Raw genomic sequence first — 20262 nt, forward strand, 5'->3', positions numbered from 1 at the left:
TTGGGCCTTTCCCACAAGAGCTCCCCACCCCCCCGGCCGATAGCTGCCATCTCTGCTAGATCTCAGCCTGTAGCTCCCAGGCAGCAAGAGACTCTGGGAGCGCAGGGCTCTCCCACCCTCTGCCCACAGCAGAGTCCTCTGTGCATGCACGCGTGTGTACATGTCCCACAGCGGTCTCTGTCCTGCCCCTTCCACAAGGACGTTGCTGGTGAGCTCTGTGTTTTGCATGTTGTTCCCCGGAGATCAAAGTGATACAGGCGATGATGTCTGCAGAATAATTCTGTGTTACTGGCTCTGCCGGCAGTGGCAGCACCCAGCTTGTCCTTGGCAGGGCCCTCACTGATTTCTTGAGTGCTGCTTCATGGCCCCTAGTCAATCTGCCTCAGCACTGGCTTTTTAAATACTTCCTTCCCCTGCACTCTTCAAGAAAGAAAAAGGATATGAGCCTTCCTGTGCAATCCCTGGGGATAGGAGGTGCTACCTCGCTAGAGGCGTTTTGTTTTGTGTTGCTTAGGAAGTGACACTTGTGGAGCTGGTGGAGGTATGTAGGGTTATGTTCACTGTAGCTGTAGGGCTGGCCACTGGGCAGTCCATACATATATTATCACCATGCTGTCTTGGGACCAACTAAACTTGACACCCCCAACCCCCCTTGTGCTAGATGCTGCGTAGATATAGAGACAACAGCGGTCCCTTGCCTGTGTTGAAAGACAAGACCGATGGCAGGTGTCGGACCTGCTTATAGCATCCCACTTCAGCCCAGCTTTGCCTGAGGCTCACTGAGCTCATTAGCTTTTTAGGCCGGACTGAGCCCGGTCAGACAGAACCTGGCACTGAATGCGACTCCTTGCCCAGGCAGCACTCTTGGGTTTGTGGAGCTGCTGCAGACCAGGTTCAGCTTCAGACCTTTGGCCTCCTTTGCCTTGGAGCCTTTGCGTGGGTCCGAGACACAGTGGCTAGCCTATCTAGTAGCGCGTGGGATTCGTCCTCCACAGCCTCCCTGCTGGGCTCCAGTGCAGGGACCCAGTCATTTAACCACAGATTCTGTTTTGTGGAATTTTACCAGCCACAAGGGGCTTGTTGGCATCTGGGGAGGATGCAACAGGAGTTGGGATAGGAGACTGATGACAGTGTGGCATGGGCACCCCTCTCATTTCCCAGTGAGCAGCAGCTGGGGGATCACACTGACAGCTGTCAGTCAGGCTCTACCTCAAGCTCAGTGATTGCTGGGTGCATCTCTTCCCTGCCAGGATCCCTCTGTCTCTGGGCCACATGTTCAGACAGGGCCTTCTGCCTTCTGTCCCTGTGCCTGTGAGGCCCTTTGCCCTGTGAGCGCAGGCAGCCACATGTGTCTCCCTTTCCCCAGTGTACAGAGTCAGTGGCAGTGCCTGGCTGTAACGAGGCCGCAGGGGCTGCCCCCTTCTGACGGCAATGCAGGCCCCATCCCTCTGCCATATAGAAACAGGGACTCTGGCAGTGGGGACTGGTTACTAAGCCCTTTCCTTATATTGAAGCACTCCTCAGAACACAGCCAGCATGGGCCATGGGCACATGCCCAGCCTGGCCAGGTGTGAGGAGAAAACCCGCTGAAGAAGTTGAAGGAGATTAGACTAGACCCTGTGAGAAGGAATCGGAGCACCCTGGTGTTCCTGCATGTGCTGATTCTCCTCCCGCTGTTCCTCAAGGGCCCCCACTGCAGTAACTCCAGTACCTCCCCCACAGCCCCATTAATGAACAACTGGATCCTGTTAGATAGGACAGCACAACTTGGCTTGACTCCTGGGGAAACTGAGGCACAGGACGAAGCAGTGACATGACCAAGTGGCAGAGGGGCTGGCACGGGGCCTGAGAAGAACAGGAGGAGGCATTTGCCATCTGGGAATGGAGACCTCATTCTGTGGCCCTGGGGCCTGCTTAAGCGAGGAGTTTGCCAGGAGCTGCTAGTGCTCAGCTGCGCTGGGGCACGGCTCTGCCCTGACAGGTCAAGAGGCAAAAGTGTTGTCTAGGGGCACAGGGGCTGAGCCACACAGCTGGGTTAACTGCCTGGCAGCATGCACAGCCAGCTGGAGGCCTGAGCAGGACTTGGCAACACAGCCAGGGCAATCTCAGAGCCGTGGTTTGGCTGCACCCAAGGGGGGAGTTTGGGGAGATGGGCATCCAAAGAGTGTCCCCCACAGAGAGGAGGGCGGATGAAGTCTGTGAGAGGGTTCACTCCCAGGCCCTGGCATACATGGATGGACAGCTCTGGCAGTCTCAACTTCTCCTGGCAAGAGGTGCCTACAGAAAGGCATAGCAAAATTTCCATCTGCTCCAGCCCCAGTGGCAATCTCTCCAGCACCCATGGTAAGCTGTTGCTTGGAGCTGATGCCCCTCGCTCCTGTTTTCTAGGCTCTGGCTCTTTTTTTTCCCAGCTTGATCCTGAAAACACCGGTTTCATTGGTGTGGAGACCTTTGCCAGCCTGGTGCACAGCCATGAGCTGCCCCTGGACCCTGCTAAGCTGGAGATGCTGGTGGCTCTGGCACAAAGCAACGATGAGGGGCAGATCTGCTATCAGGAGCTGGTAGACCTGGTCAGTGACGTGAGTGCTAGTTACGGTGCCTGGGCACCACACACATGCCATGAGGATGTGAGGCCCACTGCGCTTCATAAAACTGGGAAGCAGGACTGGGAGGGGGTTGCCGTTCCCTTTGGAGCATGTACCCGCGGGGCTGGGCATGCTACTCAAAAGCAGGGGTTTTGGGGGCCAAACACAGCCCTAGATGGGGGACCTCTGTTTCGATTCAGCTTGAAAGCTCAAGGCACAAATTCACCCATGGTGCAAGCTGGTCTAGTCAGTGTGACCTGCACCTGCCTACACTAGGCCTGGACTTGGCCCAGTGACTTGAGGCACCAGCCCCAGGAGATGACTGCTCTCACAGGGCAGCCCACTGCACTGAGGAGCGCAGCTGCTGGACAGGGTCCCTGGGGCCAGTTCAGGGCTCCCTGTGGGAAGCGGAGCTCGGGGAGGACATACCTGATGTCGATCATCACACGCATGCATGCGCGCACACACACACACTCTACCTGCACACACCACAGGTGGTTCTGGAGCAGGTCACCTCCCACCATCCCCTGCCATCAGGGGTTTGCTGGCAGAAATGCCAGACTCTTGGTCCTTTCTTCTGGCACAGAGAGAGTCTTTGCTTGGTGAACCTAGACTGGGATTGGAACAGAGGGAGGGAGCTTTTGCTTGGGGACCCTGCCCCCCGTCAAGTCACCAGTTCAAGTCTGGGCTGGAGCCTGGTAGGAACTGTATCATCCGTCCCTCATGGCTCTTTGCTGACCTGTACGGAAGGAGGTTGGAGCTCAGCTCCTAGGGGACAAAGGGCCGTTCCACAGAAACCGTTGACTGCCCTGATACCAGCAGATAAGCATGCCCTGGGGAACCAGATGCCGCTGCTGGGCTGGGCTGGGGAGGCTGGCATCGCTGAGCCCTACTCTGTGGAGAGCTCTCCAGAGCTGGCAAGGTAGCACCAGTTCGCTTGCAGCCCCCGGGTGGAGAGATGACAGCTGTGAGCAAAATGCTGTGAAATACAAGCAGATTCCTGTTAGATGGCCTCCTTGTGCCATGGCGCAGTCACAGGGATGACTGGAGCAGCTGGGAGCACTTGCATGTACCCAGCAATGCCTCCTGCTGGGAAAGTGAAACAGCTTGTTGCTGGGATCTTCCCCACAGCAAAGGCTTCTGCCCTGGCTGGCCCTGGGGCTGCTGTGTGTGGGGTAGGGATTATGCATAGTTAGAGCCCTGGCCTGCACAAGGACCCATCTTGGAGGGGAAATAAAGATTTGTTTTCCTCTCGTGTACTGAGCTCTCCACAAAAGCAGACAGCACCACTGAATATGCAGTCGTGAATCCTTAGATTATTCCTACTTGGCTCAGCTGAGCGTGGAGACAATCCAGGAGACGCTGCCCCTGTGCACACTGTGTGCTTGGCATCCTGTCTCCAAAGGCACCTGTCCCTTGTCCCAGCCCCAGCCCTTCACTGCTCTCTCCTCACCTGACATCACAGTGGTCCCATGTTGGGGGAATCCCTGGCCTGGAGCGACCCCTGCCGGCTAAGGTGGGGAGCGGAGGGCTGGGAGCTCTGTCTGCAACCGTTGTCTGTCACAGCCTCTCTCTGCAGATCAGCAGTAAACGCTCCAGCAGCTTCAAGCGAGCCATCGCCAATGGGCAGAGGGCACTGCCCCGCGATGTGCTGCTGGATGAGACAGGCCTGGGCTTCTACAAGCGCTTTGTCCGCTACGTGGCCTATGAGATCCTGCCCTGTGAGATGGACCGACGCTGGTACTTCTACCAGCATCGCACCTGCCCCCCGCCCATCTTCATGGCAGCCGTCACGCTCACCCAGGTACCCTGAGCCTCGCAGGAAATGCACCTGGGGGGAGGGCGTCTCCATGCCTGGGGAATTTGCTGCTCTGTTGCCTTTCTGCAGGCACCCAGGGCCAGAGCAGGCTGTGCCCTCTGCCACTTCTCCACCTGGCCCCTGCCCTCTGTATTGTGCTCTACAGAGCAGGGAAATCCTCCCCAATTGACAGCCAGCCCCTTTCTTTCTGCAGATCATCGTGTTTCTGTGCTATGGGGCTCGGTTGAACAAGTGGGTGCTGCAGACGTACCACCCGGAGTACATGAAGAGCCCGCTGGTCTATCACCCAGGGCACCGAGCCCGTGCCTGGCGGTTCCTTACCTACATGTTCATGCACGTTGGGTAAGGATGAACCACCCCTGAGGCAGGGAGGGAGATGCTGAGTTTGAGGGATGTCGCCCAAGCAGGGCAGGGCAAACCAGGTCAGAGGAAATATGGGACATGGATTCCTGTCTCAGCACAGGGCACTACAGTGCCTGCAGCTTGTGAGGGCGTTGGAAGTGCTGAGGGCAGCTTGTTCTCCTCTGCTCTGAGTTATGGCAAGAATTTGGTGCCTGGGCCAGGACCCCTTTTTCAGTGGATGGTTCAGGGAACTGGAAATGAGACCCAGGGGCAGGAAGTAATTCTCACCTGATGGCCTGTGTGAAATGAGTCAGTGGGTCACAGTCAGGCCCGGTTCTTTGGTGATAGTGCCAGGGGAGAAGCCAGGGGCTGGGTGGATTTCATGACTGGGTTGTGTTATTCCTGCAGGTGTGGCCCCTCCAGGAGAGGGCTGAGCATGTCTGAGGGAAGATCTTGAGAGACAGTACATTGCAGCTGCCTGTGCTGTCCTCTGGTGTGTGGTTTGCTCTCCGGGGCAGGTTGAACAGTGAGAACAGCTATTTGCAGAACATCTTGCGACTAGAATTTAGCCTCCACTGGCTTTGCAGTCCCAATTGTATCCATGGGGCAGTGGTTGGCATGGCTGGATTTCATAGGAAGGAACTTCAGAACAGGACTTGAGACACAACCCCACTCCTCTTCTGAGGAGGCAGCACCTGTTTTGAGCTGAGGTAGACCGGCTTGTCCAGTCAGGAAGCAGAAACACGACCATGTCACTTGAGAAACCAAAAGGAGGAAGGATGCTCTTGCAGGTCAGGGTCCTCACTCTGCCACTAACTTGCTGAATGACTTTGGGCAGGTCACTTACTTTCTCTCTGTGCCTCAGTTTTCCCTGTAGAAGAGGATGTATTGCAGTTGCTGACTTGACAATGGAATTGGGAGGGTTAAATCATAAACATTTGCAAGAGCCTTGTTCAGGACTGAGGTCAGCACTATAGAAATTCTTGCTAATAAATGAAATAAATGCTGAGGTTGGAATTGAATGGGCCTTGGGAATGGCTTCAGGTCAAATTCATTCTTGCAAAATGTTAATTGGACTGTCTCGAACAGTGGGAGAGCTTGTGGAGCAGGCCATTCCCCAGCAGCAGAAGCGCTGAGATCACTGCTGGCCCCATGCTAAGGACAGGCTAGGATCCTCCTCTTCCTCCCTACCACTGCTGGGATGCTGCATCCCCCACTCTTTGCCGCCTTCTCCCAGTGGGCAGCATGTGAGAGAGCAAAGCCAGGCTCCTGTGGCTAGAATTTAGCACCAAGGCACATGAGCTGCCAGTGTGATGTCATCAATACAGCATTATGATGTCACTGTGGGAAGCAGGACAAGGGCGAAAGCCTCTAAAATCCTTGATGAATTGACTAGCCTGTGCATGAAGACAGTCTAGGTAGCTTTCCCTCCTAGACTTGACATTCCTCTTCAGAGCCCCGGGGTGGGGGGATCTCCATTGTGCAGAGGCACCCCTGTGTGTCTGTGTAGGGTCAGGGCATGCTGAGAGTGATGCTGGGTGCATTAAGGAGCTCCTTCCTTAGGGTTGCCTCCTGCCCCCATCATGGTCAGAGCTGTAGGAGGAAGTGGGTAGGGGCTCAGATTTGTCCATACCCCATGGTTTTGTTGTGTGTTGATGGCTGTGGCCTGCACTGAGCTGACCAGTAATACACCGAAATACAGGACAAGGGGGAAGAGGGGTCATCAGCCATCTCTGGCTACAGCCAGCAGCTAGAGTGGCAAGGTGTCCCCCGCTTTCTGACGGGAGAGGCAGATGTGCTGTGAAAGATGAGCATTGCCAACCTCCTCTTCTTTCAAAGCTGGCTCTGTGGCAAAGCAGTAGCAAAACCAAGGACAGGAGAAGCCCCCCAGCTCTAAGACTGCCTGGCTGCAGAGGCTGCATGTCCCTGTGCCATGCCAATGCAGCGACCACACAGACTGTCAATTGGGGATGAAATAATAATGATCATTGCAAAGGTATTGACCACGGTAGCACAGCCTGTTCCCTGGATTGATGGCCTCTTGATTAGCAAAATTAACAGCCCCAATCAGATCTGCTGAATGGTGGGATTAACTACAGGCAATTCCTGAGCCGCTGTCTCCAACCCTGGGTGTTCATTGCCTTGCAACGGCCACGCAATGCCCCATCAATGGGATACTTCTGAGCATGGCTGGGATTGGCTGGTCTGTACCGAGGGCATGCTTGGGAAGTTGGCATCCAGATGGGAGCACTGTTGGGCTCTTCCTTGAGGGCTGAGCTGGTTGATGATGCTTTGATGGAGCACATTTTCACTGGGAAATGCCAGTTTGACCAACACCAAGTATTTAGCAAGGCTGCAGCAGTTACACTGAAAATTCCAACCCAAATTATCCATAGGCCACATTTCAGTTGACACCAAGGGTCTTTATTTTGGATGTTAGCTTCTTGATTGTCTTTATCATTGTATTGCAATCAATGTTGTTATTAATATGTTATATCAATCCTCCCTTTAATGTAATTGAAAGGATAAAGTCAAAAGAAGGTGATTCGGTTTTATTGAACTGGAAGATTATAACCAGTTGCTTCAGTATTTGCCAAATGCCATTTTTGCATAATTTGTTTTGCAGGAACTGTCAGTGTTTGACTCTTTGTTCCAGTTCGGGATAAAAAGGAGTCTTGAAAGGCCAGGATTTCCTGTAGAGGCACAACAGTTCATAGGTTCGATAGGCTTGAGCTGCCGAAGCTGCCTTCCTATTGCAGCCATCCCTCCCTTGGACCCAGGAGGGCCTGCAGGTGCTCAGTGTGGAAGCAAATTCCAGGTGGGAGATGGAGCAGATTGGGGCAGCTGGTCATGTGAGATGGAGCTTTTTTCTCTAGCTCAAATGCTGCCTAGGTGAGAGTGACTGAAGGGCAGTCTCAGTTGGGTTCCTGACCAGGTAGATACCCCTTCTTCTGGCCCAGAGCAGCTGTCAGCTATGCCAAGTATGAGAGATGTGGGCTCATGGTTAGGGAAGGGGATCAGGGGGCCAGAAGTCCTAGGGTCTGTGTCCAGCTCTGCCATTGACTGTCTTTGTGACCTTGGGTGAGTCCCTTTCCCTTCATTGTTTCATCTTCTCTGAAAGTCACACCACAGGGGAGTGTAACATCCCCACCCTGTCCTGTGTGTCTAGCTAGAAGGACTCTGCTTGCTGGGCTTAACTTGTCGTCTTATGTTTCTGTCCAGGTTGGAACAGCTGGGATTCAATGCCCTCCTCCAGCTGATGATCGGGGTCCCCCTGGAGATGGTCCATGGTATCTTGCGCATCAGCTTCCTCTACCTAGCGGGAGTGCTGGCAGGTGGGTGGGGGCACTGGCTGGGGCTACCTCAGTCAAGTATGTTCTCCCCTGTCCCTCCCCTGCACTGGCAGGGGCATCCATGGCATCGGCAATTCCAGACTGTGCGTTACCCACTGGCACTAACTTGCCCTGTGTTACCACTGGACACTTTTGTCTTGAAGGCCCTGGGATCCTGTTTGCAGCAGCTTCTGGAGTGCCTCCCAGTCCACCCCTACCTCACACTGGGAAGGCTGGGGAGGTTCAGATCCCCTCCTCTTCCCCCTGCCCCTCCCTCCCCCACCTCTTGCTCTCAGGTGCTTGGTACAATACCTCTGCCCCTCACCCTGTCTCCATCCAGGGTGGAATGACATAGTCTCAGTTGGGTTCCTGACTGGGTAGATAACCCTTCCTCTGGCTAAGAGCAGCTATCAGCTATGCTGAGTATGAGGTGTGGGCTCCTGGTTAGAGAGTGACGCACCATCTCCTAGTTAGGCCACTGCTCTTTCCAGCTCTGTCTCCTGGTTTCTCTCTACCATATTTTCTCCTTTCCCCCATCCCTTGTTGTTTCTTTCCTTCCTGTGGCCCCTTTCACCCTCACTTCCCATGTCCTACCCACAAAGCCAGCACAGCTCTCCATCCCCTCCCTTCTCCATTATTCCCAGAGGGATTGGCTCCTTCTGCTGAAGTGAGTGAAGAATTATCGCTGCTCATGACATGTTTCCCTTCCTCAGGTCAGCCAGCCCCAGGGAAAGGTTGAGGATAGCCTAGCAGGGCAGTGTGTCTGGGGGGAGATTCTCTTCCATGTGCACTCTCCATCAGAGCAGAGCCCTGCAGGGTTTGCAAAGGCAGGGACCCCAATTCTGTTGAGCTGCTGCTGGTTGCTGACCTGATCCTTAAAGTCTCCTTCCTTTCTCTCCTGCTGCAAGCTGGATCTAGGCTCAGGAAATGCAGGAAGTGATCACAGCAGGAAGCCAGTGCAGGGAGAGGGGATTGGGGGTGGAGGGGTGGTAAAGGCATCCTTTGGGCCCTGGCAGCTTCTCTGTCAGCGTGGAGCACATAGGGTAGTGAGTGAAACACAGAGACCGCTGCCTATAGACCTGCTGCAGCAGAGTCCCCATGCACACAGTGCTCAGAGAGTGGGGATCCCTCATCCATCCAGGGTGGCTGCCTCCTGCTGGATGGGATAGGACCTGCCTGGCTGTGTGTCACTAGCAGACGACAAAGATTCCCCTGACCACAGCTGATGTTTCCCTGGGGTGTTTATGCAGGTGGGTCAGTGGTTATTCTGCACTGTAAATGGCCAAAGCTTGGAGCAGGGCAGTAGGTCTGACCTGCCAAGGCTTGTTGCAATTCTGTATATATCGCTGACTTTGTATTAATGGATGCTGTCCAGGCCCTTGACAGCAACATGCCCTCTGCAGGTGGCAGAAGCAGTCCAGTGTGCCAGGTCTCCCAACCTGACCTGGGAGGCTCCTCTAGGGCTAAGGGTGAGGGCAAAGATCAGTCTTCATGGCCCATTTGGCCCTTGACTTCTCTGTGGCTAGAGGTCAGAGCCATATCTGCTAGGATGTGAGACTACCAGGAGCTCCAAAGTGGGCATTGTACAGCTGTGATGAGCCATCTTTGAACCAGTGACACAGAAGGGAAGGGCTCTCTGTCTCAGCAGTGACCCCTACCCCAACTCCTGGAACAGCTGCATTTCATATCGGGGTGCTCAGCCAGGAGGAAGCAGCTGGCCTGGGGATGTAGGACCAACTCCACACTCACCCCCTCTAGCCATTTCAGGCACTTGAGGCTGTAACCTCACATCTTCTCACCAGCAATGGACAGCAGAGCCAGGGGAGCCTGGCCAAGGTGGGCTGTGCCCCAGCATGCCCCTTGGGACTCAGCCCTGCTAAGGTACCATCTTCTGGATGAAATTCAAGCCAAGGCCTGATCTTTTTAGGCAGTCCTTGTTGTTGGCGCTATGGGCAAGAGCTGTTGTGCAAACCACTGCCCTGGTCAGATTTAGCTCAGGCACATGGTTTCCTTCTAACTCACTCCCCTTTCAGATTTTCTTGTTGGCTACCACATTCTTCACTTCCTGTCCTAAATAGCTGTCTGGTGTCAGGGTGCTCTGCTAAACAGCTCCAGCTCCTGTGCATCTCCCCAGAGCTGGTGGCACTTCAGGGCATGTGTGTGAAGTGATTTTTGCACATCCTTTACGCATTGGTGACATTTGTGAAAGGCTCAGAGAGTTTCCAGGCTGAACAGAGCCACATAATTATTGTATGACCCTTATTGTTAATGGAGCCCTGGTCTTTAAGAAACCATGCGCACTGTTGGTGCAGTGTGAACAGTAATAATTGAAGTCATACTTGGGGTTCAAGGTGACACCAAACCTTTTAATCCTGTGGTTTTTCATGGTGCTCAGCTACATTTCAGCCAGAATAGGACAGTCACACATGGGGGCCCTTCACTCCATTTCACCCAGTGCTGTAATATAAGAGATTTTCTAATGCTCTTTAGCTCAAGAGCTATATATACCAGGCAGGCATCTGGGGAAAGCTACCTCTGAGTGCTAACGCTCTTCTGTGCTGCTGACTGCATGCAGAGCTGTTTGCAAGGCCCTTGGGCAATTAGCAGAGTAGCCAGAATTACTCACCCATGGATTTCTTTGGAGAGATCAGAAACCAGGGCTCCTCGTACCCATCAAACCCACTCTCTGCTCCCAGAAACTGCTGTCTTAGCAGAGAATGGCCTGGGACTGAGGGTAGCAAACACCAACCCTGCCCGCATCTCAGAGACTCTGTGCCAACACTGAGAGCAAAGTGGGGCCTTGCCCAGTTCCCTGGAAGGGATGCCTTGACACTGTGGTGACAGCCTCTGCCCACGTTTCTCAAGCCAGCTTTGTACGTGACTGTACCCAGAGTGCTGCAAGGGCACAGCTAAGTTTCCCTGATGTGGCTGCGGCTGTGGTTGAGCTGGAGGGCAGCTGATGTTCAGTCCCATTCCCCAGGTATGTTTCCCGGGGTGGTTCCCCTCTGATGGGGGTGCTTGTGTGCTGGCTGGCAGGCACAGTTCCACATCCTGTGGGTGGCATGAGATGAGATTACTGCCTGGTTCCTAGGGGCTTTCCCAGGTGCTACCAGCAGGTGGCCTGGGGCAGTGTCAGGGGGCATGTGGAGCAGCATACCAGCCCTTCTAGAGACTCAACCAGCAGGGTCAGTGTGATAGCCACCTGCTGTGGGTGCCTTACTCCTCATGAGGCAGGTTCCTCTCCAGGGTAATCCTGTTGGTTACAGTGTGATCAGACCAGGATGAACTTGGCCCAGGAGATGTAAATGCAGGGGGTCTTCATTTCGGGGTGTCAGCACCCCTGCACCAAGTGTGTAGTGCACATTGGTTGTAGGTGGGCAGGAGTGCAGCAGCAGGGGACCGTGGGGGAGCATGCGTTGGGTGGTGAGTGCTCGCAGTACGCATTTGGACTGGAAGGAGTCAGCGTGCAGTTTGTAGGAGTAGCGCTGGCATTGCTGGCTGAGGTAGATAAAAGGGGTGTGAGGGGCTGTGCTGCCTGTGGAGTGAGCGTGTGCTCTGTGCTGGTTGTGAGCGGTTCTGCTGGGTGTGGTGTTAGTGTGTGCTCTGTGCTGGGTATTGAGGCAGGACTGTATTAGCGTGTGCTCTGTGGTGTTGTGGTGGACTGCGCTGTGTATGCTGTTAGCACGTGCTCTGTGGTGGGTGAGGGGCTGCACTCTGCTTGCTCAGTATACACCAGATGAGTACATGCTTTGGAGGAGAGCATGTGCAGGGGCTGGAGTATGCACTGATGTTGTAATGCAGACTGATGTGGTGGAAAAGCCTGTACATGGGGAAAGTCCCATTGAAGTTTGATGCTGAGGCAGCGAGAGCAGGAGCTATGAAAAGCTCCATGCTGTGGACTGGGAAAGCCTGTCTTTCTGAGCCCATTTCCTTGTACTCTGCCCCAGGGCACAGGCGCACTCTTCTCTGCTCTGTCACCAGTATTCCCCTCTTGCCTGCAGGCTCCCTGACTGTCTCCATCACGGACATGAGGGCCCCGCTGGTTGGAGGCTCAGGAGGCGTCTATGCCCTCTGCTCTGCTCACCTGGCCAATGTTGTCATGGTAGGTCCTCTGGCTGTGCAGCCTGCCAGGAGGGCACCGGGGTGGGACTGGCATGTGGCATATGTCCTCCTGTTCCCTACTGGGATCCCAGGAGCAGCTGAGATAATGTTAAAGAGGGTCCAGACAAACTCTGAGAGGAAGGCAGTGGCATGAGCTGCTGGTGCTGGCTGGGATGGTCATGTCCATGATGGTTGCCCACCCAGTCTGGTTCAGGCAAACAGCTTTGATCCATGTCCTTTGGTACGTTGCTGGCCTGGGATTAGCACTGTAGGAGACCAGGGTCACTCCACACCTCTGGGCTGGCACCAGCTGTGGATAGTGCATTGACATGGAGGTAGCAGGGGGATGGGGTAGAGACCGGAGCAATGAAGGGCATTTGCTGCTTGCCTTATCTTGGCCAACCACCTGTGATCAGTATTATCACCAGGGGACAATTCGCAGCCACCATCAATCTCTGCTTTAAGAATGTGAGGCCTCAACAAGGGTTTTCTTGAGGGGTAAGGCCCCATTCCCTCTATTTCCCCCTCTTTCCCACCCTTCTGCCTCAACCCTGTCACACTTAGCAGGGCACTGGTGCCTGGGCTTGTCCAGCATCTGCCCCAGAGAACAATATAGACAGGGCTTTCCAGGCCTTGCAAGCTGGCCATGGCTGTCTTGCCCCATTTGCTGTAATGTGGCCCTGGCTGTGGCCATGCTCCTAGGCAGGCAGTAAACTTCTTCCTCTGAAGGAGCTTCACTCCTCCCTGCTGCCATTTTGGATAGTGAACTGCAGCTTGACAGGCTGCCACAGGTCCCCTCCAGCTGGAAATGGGTCAGGAATAGTCCATTGCTTGAGCCCAGCCATGGGTCTTGTGTAGTTGTAACTCTGTCTGTCTGTCCTCAGAACTGGGCAGGGATGCGTTGCCCCTACAAGCTGCTCCGGATGGTCCTGGCCCTTGTGTGCAGTAAGTACGTTGGCTACCAGGGAGAAGGCCCTGGGGGAGGACTGTGCCAGCCATTGACACTCCAAGGCCAGAGGTGATCATTACAGTCACTGGGTCCTGTGTCCTACATAGCACAGGCCAGGGAACCTCACCCCAGGCCTCCTGCAACAGGGAGAATGCCCTCCCTTGCTGTGTTAGCAAATCCTCTCAAACACTGATTGAACCAGAGAAGTAAGTCTCCACCTCTTTCCATCCCAGAGTCTCCAAGAACCCCTTCCCATGCAACCATGAGATGGAAGAGTAGTTACAGCCCCTGTGCTTGACTGCCTTGCTCATGGGCACAATGATATAGAGCAGGGGTTTTCAATCTTTTTGGATCAGTGTAGCCCTGGAGGCTGGACGCAGAGCAGGGGGGAGGGGGAGGTGGCGCACAGCTGAATGAGGAGCAGCCCTGCCACCATGTGCAAGCTTCCCTCACCCCCCCATGTCCAGCTGGGCACACAGCGCCCGCCCAGCAGCACGGGATGGTCCCTGCCCGCCCATGTGTGCCCCCTAGGGCCTTCTCAAGTACCCGCAGGGGTACGCGTACCCCCAGTTGACAACCCCTGATATAGAGTGTTTCTTTGAGAGGTGCCAGTCTCTGCTTCAAGTCTGCCTCTGATGGAGAGCGCGCAGGCATTTCCCCTGAAGAGCCCTTCCTGTGGCCTGTCGCCCTCACCCATAGGCATCTCACGCCCAGCCTGCTTGTAGCCTGACGAAGCTCAGCTCCAGGCCATGCAGACCGGTGCCTGCTGGGATGCCACCAAAATCTTCCTCAGCCTGTTACTCAATGACAACAAACAGCACAGAAAGGTGCAGCCTTCCAGAGGGGGCACTTGTCCCTGTCAGTAGTGGCTGGGGCCTGGGAGCAGTAGGGCTGGACAGACGCAGGACCCAGTGTGCAGAGCAGGGGTAGTGGGGTTGCTCTCAGGCTGGGTCCTTGCTGAATCAAGCTGGTTTCCCACTCTTCATCCTCTCCCTCGCAGTGAGCTCAGAGGTGGGTCGAGCCGTCTGGCTCCGTTTCTCCCCTCCCCTGCCAGCCTCTGGCCCCCAACCCAGCTTCATGGCTCACCTAGCAGGTGCCATTGTGGGCATCAGCATGGGGCTGACCATCCTGCGCAGCTATGAGGAGAACCTGCAGGACCAGTGTGGCTGGTGGGTCGTGCTACTCTCTTATGCCACCTTCCTCGTCTTCGCTGTCTTCTGGAACATATTTGCCTATGACCTGCTGGGGGCACAGATCCCACCACCGCCATAGCCTCCCCTGGGTCTCCAGCATCCTCCCCCGAAAGTGCCAAAACCCTGATGACACGGGTGCCAGCCCCGTGCCCGGGGGCCTGCACTGGACCAGACGCGCGCTGGCTTTTCTATCGAGGTGTTCTCGCAGCCAGAGACTGAACTTGAAATCTTCCTAGGCCCCTGCCTGAGACTGGGAGGCAGCAGCTGTGTGATGTGGAGCCCAGCGGACCCGGGCACTGGGCACTGGGCACCCTGCCCACGTGGCAGAGTGGGGCCCTTCACCAGAGGCCAGATCGGCTGTGCATGCACATGCTGGGTGTGAGCGAGGGCAGTGTGCCCACCCCTGTGCAAACATGTTTGCTGTGTGTGTTGTGCCACCCACCCCAGCAAGCAGGCCTGGCCCCCAAGCTGAGTGGGAGTGAGCATGCATGTTCCCTTATGCCAGGGTGGCAGTGCCAGGGTGCTCAGTTGAATGTACAGTTTTCAAGCTCCCTTCCCTCCCACATCCCTCGCTGCTCAGTTCACTGAGTCTCCCTCATAGGCTCAGGCAGGCCAGCTCCTCTGCTGTAGACAGCAGGAACACTGCAGGGACCCCAGTGAAATACCACCCCATAAGAAGATGGTTCAGCCTCTCCTCTCTTTCCCTTACATGCCGTATGCAGACCCCTAACTGCAGAGTCCTCTCCAACCCCTGCTCTTCAGGGCTGGGCACAGGTGGGAGCAGCATGGGGAAGGCCAGCAGCAGAACAGAGTGCCTCTGCCGTGTAGAGCACGGGGCCGTGCAGACCGGTGCAGGGACAACAGTACCAGGGAGTGGAGCCCTCAGGTTGGCCACAGGCTTCAGAGTAGGTCAGGGGGTTCCCAGCTAGGAGAAATGCCTGCTTGTTTGTTCGTAGGAAACAGCCATAGAAAATTAAGGTCTGGTCTCTTAGCCAAGGGGCACCAAAATGCTGTTCAGTTTGATTTCCCCCTCCTTCCCCAGCCCACCTAGATCTCCCTCAGCACCGAGTTCAGGGCTCATCTTGATAGCTACCCTGTTGGTAGGAGCCTGAGCCTCTGTCTCCTGACCAGAACTGCACCTGTTGTATATGATGTCAAATCAGTGTTTCCCCCTATGCTATCAGAGCTGAGATCTGCACAACTCATCTCAGCAGTGCCCCGAGTTTGGCTGTTTAGATCACAAAGCCCATGTGTCCCCAGAACTTCCATAGCTGGCATTTGACTCAGCCCAGAGCATTACCTCTCTGATGGCATATTGGCGTGGGCAGCAGGGAGGTCTCTTGCAATGGGTTCTCAATGCAAATAGGGTGAGGAGCAGAGGGGAAAAGGCAGGACCCGCACCTGGAATCTGAACCTTTTTGGAGTATAAATAAATATTTTGCACACTATATGTCCCTACTGTCTGTCTCTATCCTGCCCGCAGATTAGCTGTTGCTTTTTTCAGCTCGGCAAAAGGGATCAGTAGGTCCCTGACCTGCTTGGGCCTGGGTTCATTCAATAGCTAACCTCATTTGCAGAGGGACCAGTGGAAATCACCTGCTCTGAGGGTTGCACTGACTCATTAGCTCCTTTGATGAGCCAGTGCCCTTCCCCCCTACCAAGGTGAAGTCAGTCCCATGAACAGAGATACAAGTGTGTGTCCCCCCCCGTCCCCCCATTAGCCAGGTAGAAGAGAGAAAAGTCTGCCCAGGGTAACCCCTGCCACCTGCAGCATCAGAGTTTGTGAAACATGCTAGGGTTGGGCTGTTGAAGCACTGGGTGTTTGATGTGGGCGCTCCCCCATCTAATGCTGCTGTGGACAGTCCCATGTGCCAGCAGCACTCCCAGATGGTTTGGATCATCTCTGTTGACTTCTGGGGTAGCTCATCAGCTGCAAATCAGGGGAGCTTTAATAATTGCAAGGGTGATTGCGGGCAGCTGACCCTTTGACTGTACAGAAGTCATCCAGCTCAGGCCTTCATCTGCTCCTCTGACAGTTATTCATGGATTGCAGAAGCAGCAGCAAGTCCTCGGTTCCTCTGAGACCCCAGGACCCCATCATGATATTTGTCTTTTATCTCTATGCTCAGGTGACTCTTCTGGTTGTTAACAGGCAATGGCTGCTGTAGGAATTGGGAAAGAAAGTATGGGGTGCTGCCTCTGAAAAAGTCACCAGTGCAAGTCCAGCCCTGCCTGGTAAATTGCTAACATCTGGTATGTGGTGGGTAGCTGGTGTGAAAAATAACAGGGTCTGAACCGCAGCTGGCCCATTAATGGGCAGCCTGAACACAGAGTCCAGGAATGGAGCTATCATGGTCTTCCAAAGGCAAGCCCTGCAGGGAGGCATGCTGGGGTGCGGAGCTCGCTCTCTGGGGTTAAGTAGAGGACTGCAGGACAGGGAGTCAGCCGCACCCACCAGCCATGATCTCAAAGTATGTGCTGGTTGGACAGCTGTTTACAAATGAGGCCTGAGCCTGTATCACTGGCCACGAGTGCTGTGGGGAGTCGTTTGTCTGTAGTAAAGCTCCATGCTCTGACCCCCTGCTTGCTTGTAAAGGGGCCTCTGTCACCAGGAAAGGTGCCTGCTAGGCAGGCCTGGTGACATTTTGGTGTCCAAAGAGCAGGCCTAGCATTAGCTGCACCGGGCTGAGTTGTTTCTCTGATCCTCCCACCCTGGTCCTTGTCCCCTCCTGGGAGATGGCGGTGACTCCTGTAGATTCCAGGTCTGCATTTGCGTTTGGGGGCTAAGGGCTATCCCACAGCTGAGGTATCCAGCTGTGAGTCAGGAGCTTTAAGTTGTAGCCTGATTCTCACAGACTTGCTGTGCCAAGCTAGAATGGGAATCATGATGTCCTAGGGGTGCTCTGAGGACAGATGCATTAATGCTTCTAAACAGGGCTGGGCTCCTTGCCGGGGGCTGAGGAAAGGCAAGGAGTTAGTGTCTGTTTTGAACTTTCCATCTCTTCCAATCCCTTCTCCCATCTGTCATGCTCTTTGGCATTTAGCAGCAAGCATCACCCAGCATCTGAATTTACTGCCTCAGGTGGAAAGTGGCTGGCACAGCTGAATTCCCAGAGAATCTCCCCAGAGAGCCCTCCCTGTGTCTGAATGGTGTGGGTGGTAGGAAACTTGCTAGCTTTCCACCCCCTCTTTAGCTGCATTCTTGTCTGTCAGAATCTGTTTTGAAGTATTCATAGTCTTGGCACCAGCTGCACACACTTATATGCACGCAGCAATCTGGTGCACGCCCACCCAAACAAAGCAGGGTGATTGTATCCACTCAGACATGGAACAGGACACTGTCAACACACCCATACATATGGCAGCATACTGTATGCACGTGTGTGTACATACAGGAACAGTATCCCTTATACTGTACCACTGCTTGCACACTCAGTGTGATTAACTGTCCAGTCACTTCCTTCCAGAAGTATTAACTCCTGCTTTTTCCAGATTAAGGTTGCATCTGTGTTGGAAAACGTCACCTGGTCCATCTTTTTGGGATATAGTTGTCAATACTATTTGGGATATAGTAACTCAAACGCATCCTCACAGTGCATGGCTTCATTACCAAAAGCTGTGGCACACTATGAAGAAGCATCCCAATGTCACCATCTAGTGCTCTGGTTTGTGGGGACATCTTTGGCAATGCATTGTGAGATACAAGTGAGTGCCCCTCACTGAAGTCAAGTTCCCATGACACTCTCTGTTCCATAACAAATTCCCGCTGTTCCCTCTGGTCTACCCTTTTTTGTACTGTTTTCCAATCTCTGAGTCACTGGGCCAACAGGAATCTGGATACTGGCTAAGTCATCACAGCTGTTTTGCCTTTGAAGATGAGCAACCACCAGCAGTAAAAATGAGAAAACCAAGAAGAAGAGAGCCACAGGCAATGCATAAAGATTGCTAGGTGCTGCAGACATCCATCACCTACCAGCTCATGACAGAACAGCGGTTCTAGGTCTACGGAACGAGCATCAAGTGGTGGGACCAGCTTGTCCCAAATCTCTATCACAGCTAGCACAGGCTGCAAACATTTGAGATGCAGAAGCCAAGTTCAGGAATTGTGTGCTGAATGTATCCCAGCCCACCAGCACATAGACACCCGAGGGAGAACTGCTCTGACACTGGAGAACCAGGTGGGGAGCATGTTTGGGGAGCTTGCTTACTGACTGTTTGCAGCCACTCCTGCAGTCAGCATGGGGTTGGTGAATCTGGTGGGGGTGGATTTTACCCAGGTTGAAAAGACTGTTGAGTGTGCCAGGTTGTACAGAGTGACTCTGGCTGGTGTGAAAGGTCACAGGGAGAATTGGAGAACATATATCCTGCTTGACCCAAACCTTACCTCTGAGTATATGCACAGTCATAAATGGTCACCTTTCCATGGTACAGCAAGTGCTGGTGGTATCTCAGACTGCAACACGTGGTAGTAAGGGAAAAGGAATGATGCTCCTATCTGTAGGAATGTGGGACTTTTTTGCAAAGCTGCAAATTGGGAAACACTTCCTTGAGTCAGGACAAACACTGTTGAGACTGAGATGTTGTTTGTCTCAGATGCACCCAGCCTACCTCTGCTCCCCTGGCTCATGAAGCTGTGATGTCAGGCACTGCATCCAAGCAAATTACATAGCACTGGTGCAGCTGCAGCGTGGCTGCTGCAGAAACTCTGGAGGGTTTTCTGGCTCCCCTGGAGGTAGGTGCTAGGGAGTGGCTGTTCTGGAGGCAGTGACCGTTACGAGGTGGCAAGGGACATGGTCTTCCTGTGAGGAGGCAGGGAACAGAGGTCCCTGGATGAGGGAAATACCCATCTCTTGGTCTGCCCTTTCTTCCAGGACATGCTGCTTCCGCATCTTTCTGCCATAGGAACTTGACTACAAGTTCATGAGACGTTCATGACCCTCCATAGCCACTTTTCCTTCCTCCTGGTCCCAGTCAGGTCTATTAGATGCATGGGCCCACACAAGAACTGTTAACCCCTTGGTTGTTGGAGGGGGTCACTAAATGGGCAGCAGAGTTCTCCGCGGGGGAACATAAGCAGAGCACACTGCCCAGCACCCACTGGCCCTCAAACAAGTCCTTGGTCCAGGTCAGGCTTTGGCAGGTGTGGGTGCTCTCTCAAGGAAACCCCAACTGAGGCCATAGATTACTAGTCAGATGGTGTTAAATATAAAACAATCATACTCCCACTTTCATCATCTTGTCACCTGTGCCTCTTTGCAGACAGTGTCACAAAGGATAGTACATACATGGTTGCTTCCTAGTACCCCATCCTTTGAAATACCCTTCCTTGGACTGGTGTTTCGTGCTATAGTGGATAATGCAACGCATGTTCTGCATAGCTCAATCCACGTTAACTGATGGACTGTCGTGGTTTTTGCTTTGGACTGGAGTGTTGGCCAAAGCACCCCTCAGGCTGTGTGGCTATAAACAGATGGTTCATATAATGCAGGCTAGATTTGTCCCAGTTTTGACTCTGATCAAAAAGCAGCCCAGTCCTGTACACGTTGAACTTTCAAGCTGCATTACTGCACCTCTGCCAGTGTGTGAGGAGGGCAAGGGCGCACAGCCTGACTGGCTTGGCCCTGGAATGGTTGGAAGTTAACTTGAATGAGCTGGGATTCATTTAGATTTACACAGCATTGTATTGTCGTCATTGTGCGTTTTCCTCCCCCCCTACAGGAAAAATGTTAGCACATTTTTTTTCAGAGACTTCACAGGCAGGATCCTGAGACAAAAGGGGCTCTCTCAGGAGAAATGCAACCTCTGTTGACATGTATTGTCACTCTCTGGTTAACACTGATTGCATGCGGCCTTTCATAGTTTCATAGTAGCTAGGGTCAGGAGGGACCTGAACAGATCACCTAGCCTGACCCCCTGCCACAGGCAGGAATGAATGCTGGGT

General features: G+C 54.0%; 1 protein-coding gene across 2 annotated transcripts; it reads left to right on the forward strand.

Moving 5' to 3' along the window:
• Nucleotides 1-2199: 2199 nt before the first annotated feature.
• RHBDL1 (rhomboid like 1) lies at nucleotides 2200-15767 on the forward strand. 2 transcript variants are annotated; one of them, XM_019507597.1, is made up of 7 exons: nucleotides 2200-2579; nucleotides 4165-4389; nucleotides 4598-4746; nucleotides 7969-8036; nucleotides 12080-12180; nucleotides 13064-13124; nucleotides 14129-15767. In XM_019507597.1, exons 1-7 carry the CDS (start codon nucleotides 2235-2237, stop codon nucleotides 14398-14400), a joined length of 1221 nt encoding a protein of 406 aa, XP_019363142.1. In that variant the 5' UTR covers nucleotides 2200-2234; the 3' UTR covers nucleotides 14401-15767. The 2 variants fall into 2 exon arrangements, with proteins under 2 accessions (XP_019363142.1, XP_019363141.1); XM_019507596.1 differs by having other exon boundaries at nucleotides 2209-2570; nucleotides 7969-8081.
• Nucleotides 15768-20262: the final 4495 nt, after the last annotated feature.

The sequence above is a fragment of the Gavialis gangeticus genome, unplaced genomic scaffold, assembly GCF_001723915.1.
Source record: "Gavialis gangeticus isolate Ggan-Ray unplaced genomic scaffold, GavGan_comp1, whole genome shotgun sequence".
Taxonomy (NCBI): Eukaryota; Metazoa; Chordata; order Crocodylia; family Gavialidae; genus Gavialis; species Gavialis gangeticus.

What these genes read in the sequence shown, in the direction of transcription:
- RHBDL1 (XM_019507596.1), top strand. Translation starts at nt 2,235, where the DNA reads ATGGACAGCTCTGGCAGTCTCAACTTCTCCTGGCAAGAGGTGCCTACA. An exon ending in CCTAGCGGGAGTGCTGGCAG is followed by an intron (nt 8,082 to 12,079) that starts GTGGGTGGGGGC and finishes TCTTGCCTGCAG; the next exon opens with GCTCCCTGACTGTCTCCATC. An exon ending in ACCTGGCCAATGTTGTCATG is followed by an intron (nt 12,181 to 13,063) that starts GTAGGTCCTCTG and finishes GTCTGTCCTCAG; the next exon opens with AACTGGGCAGGGATGCGTTG.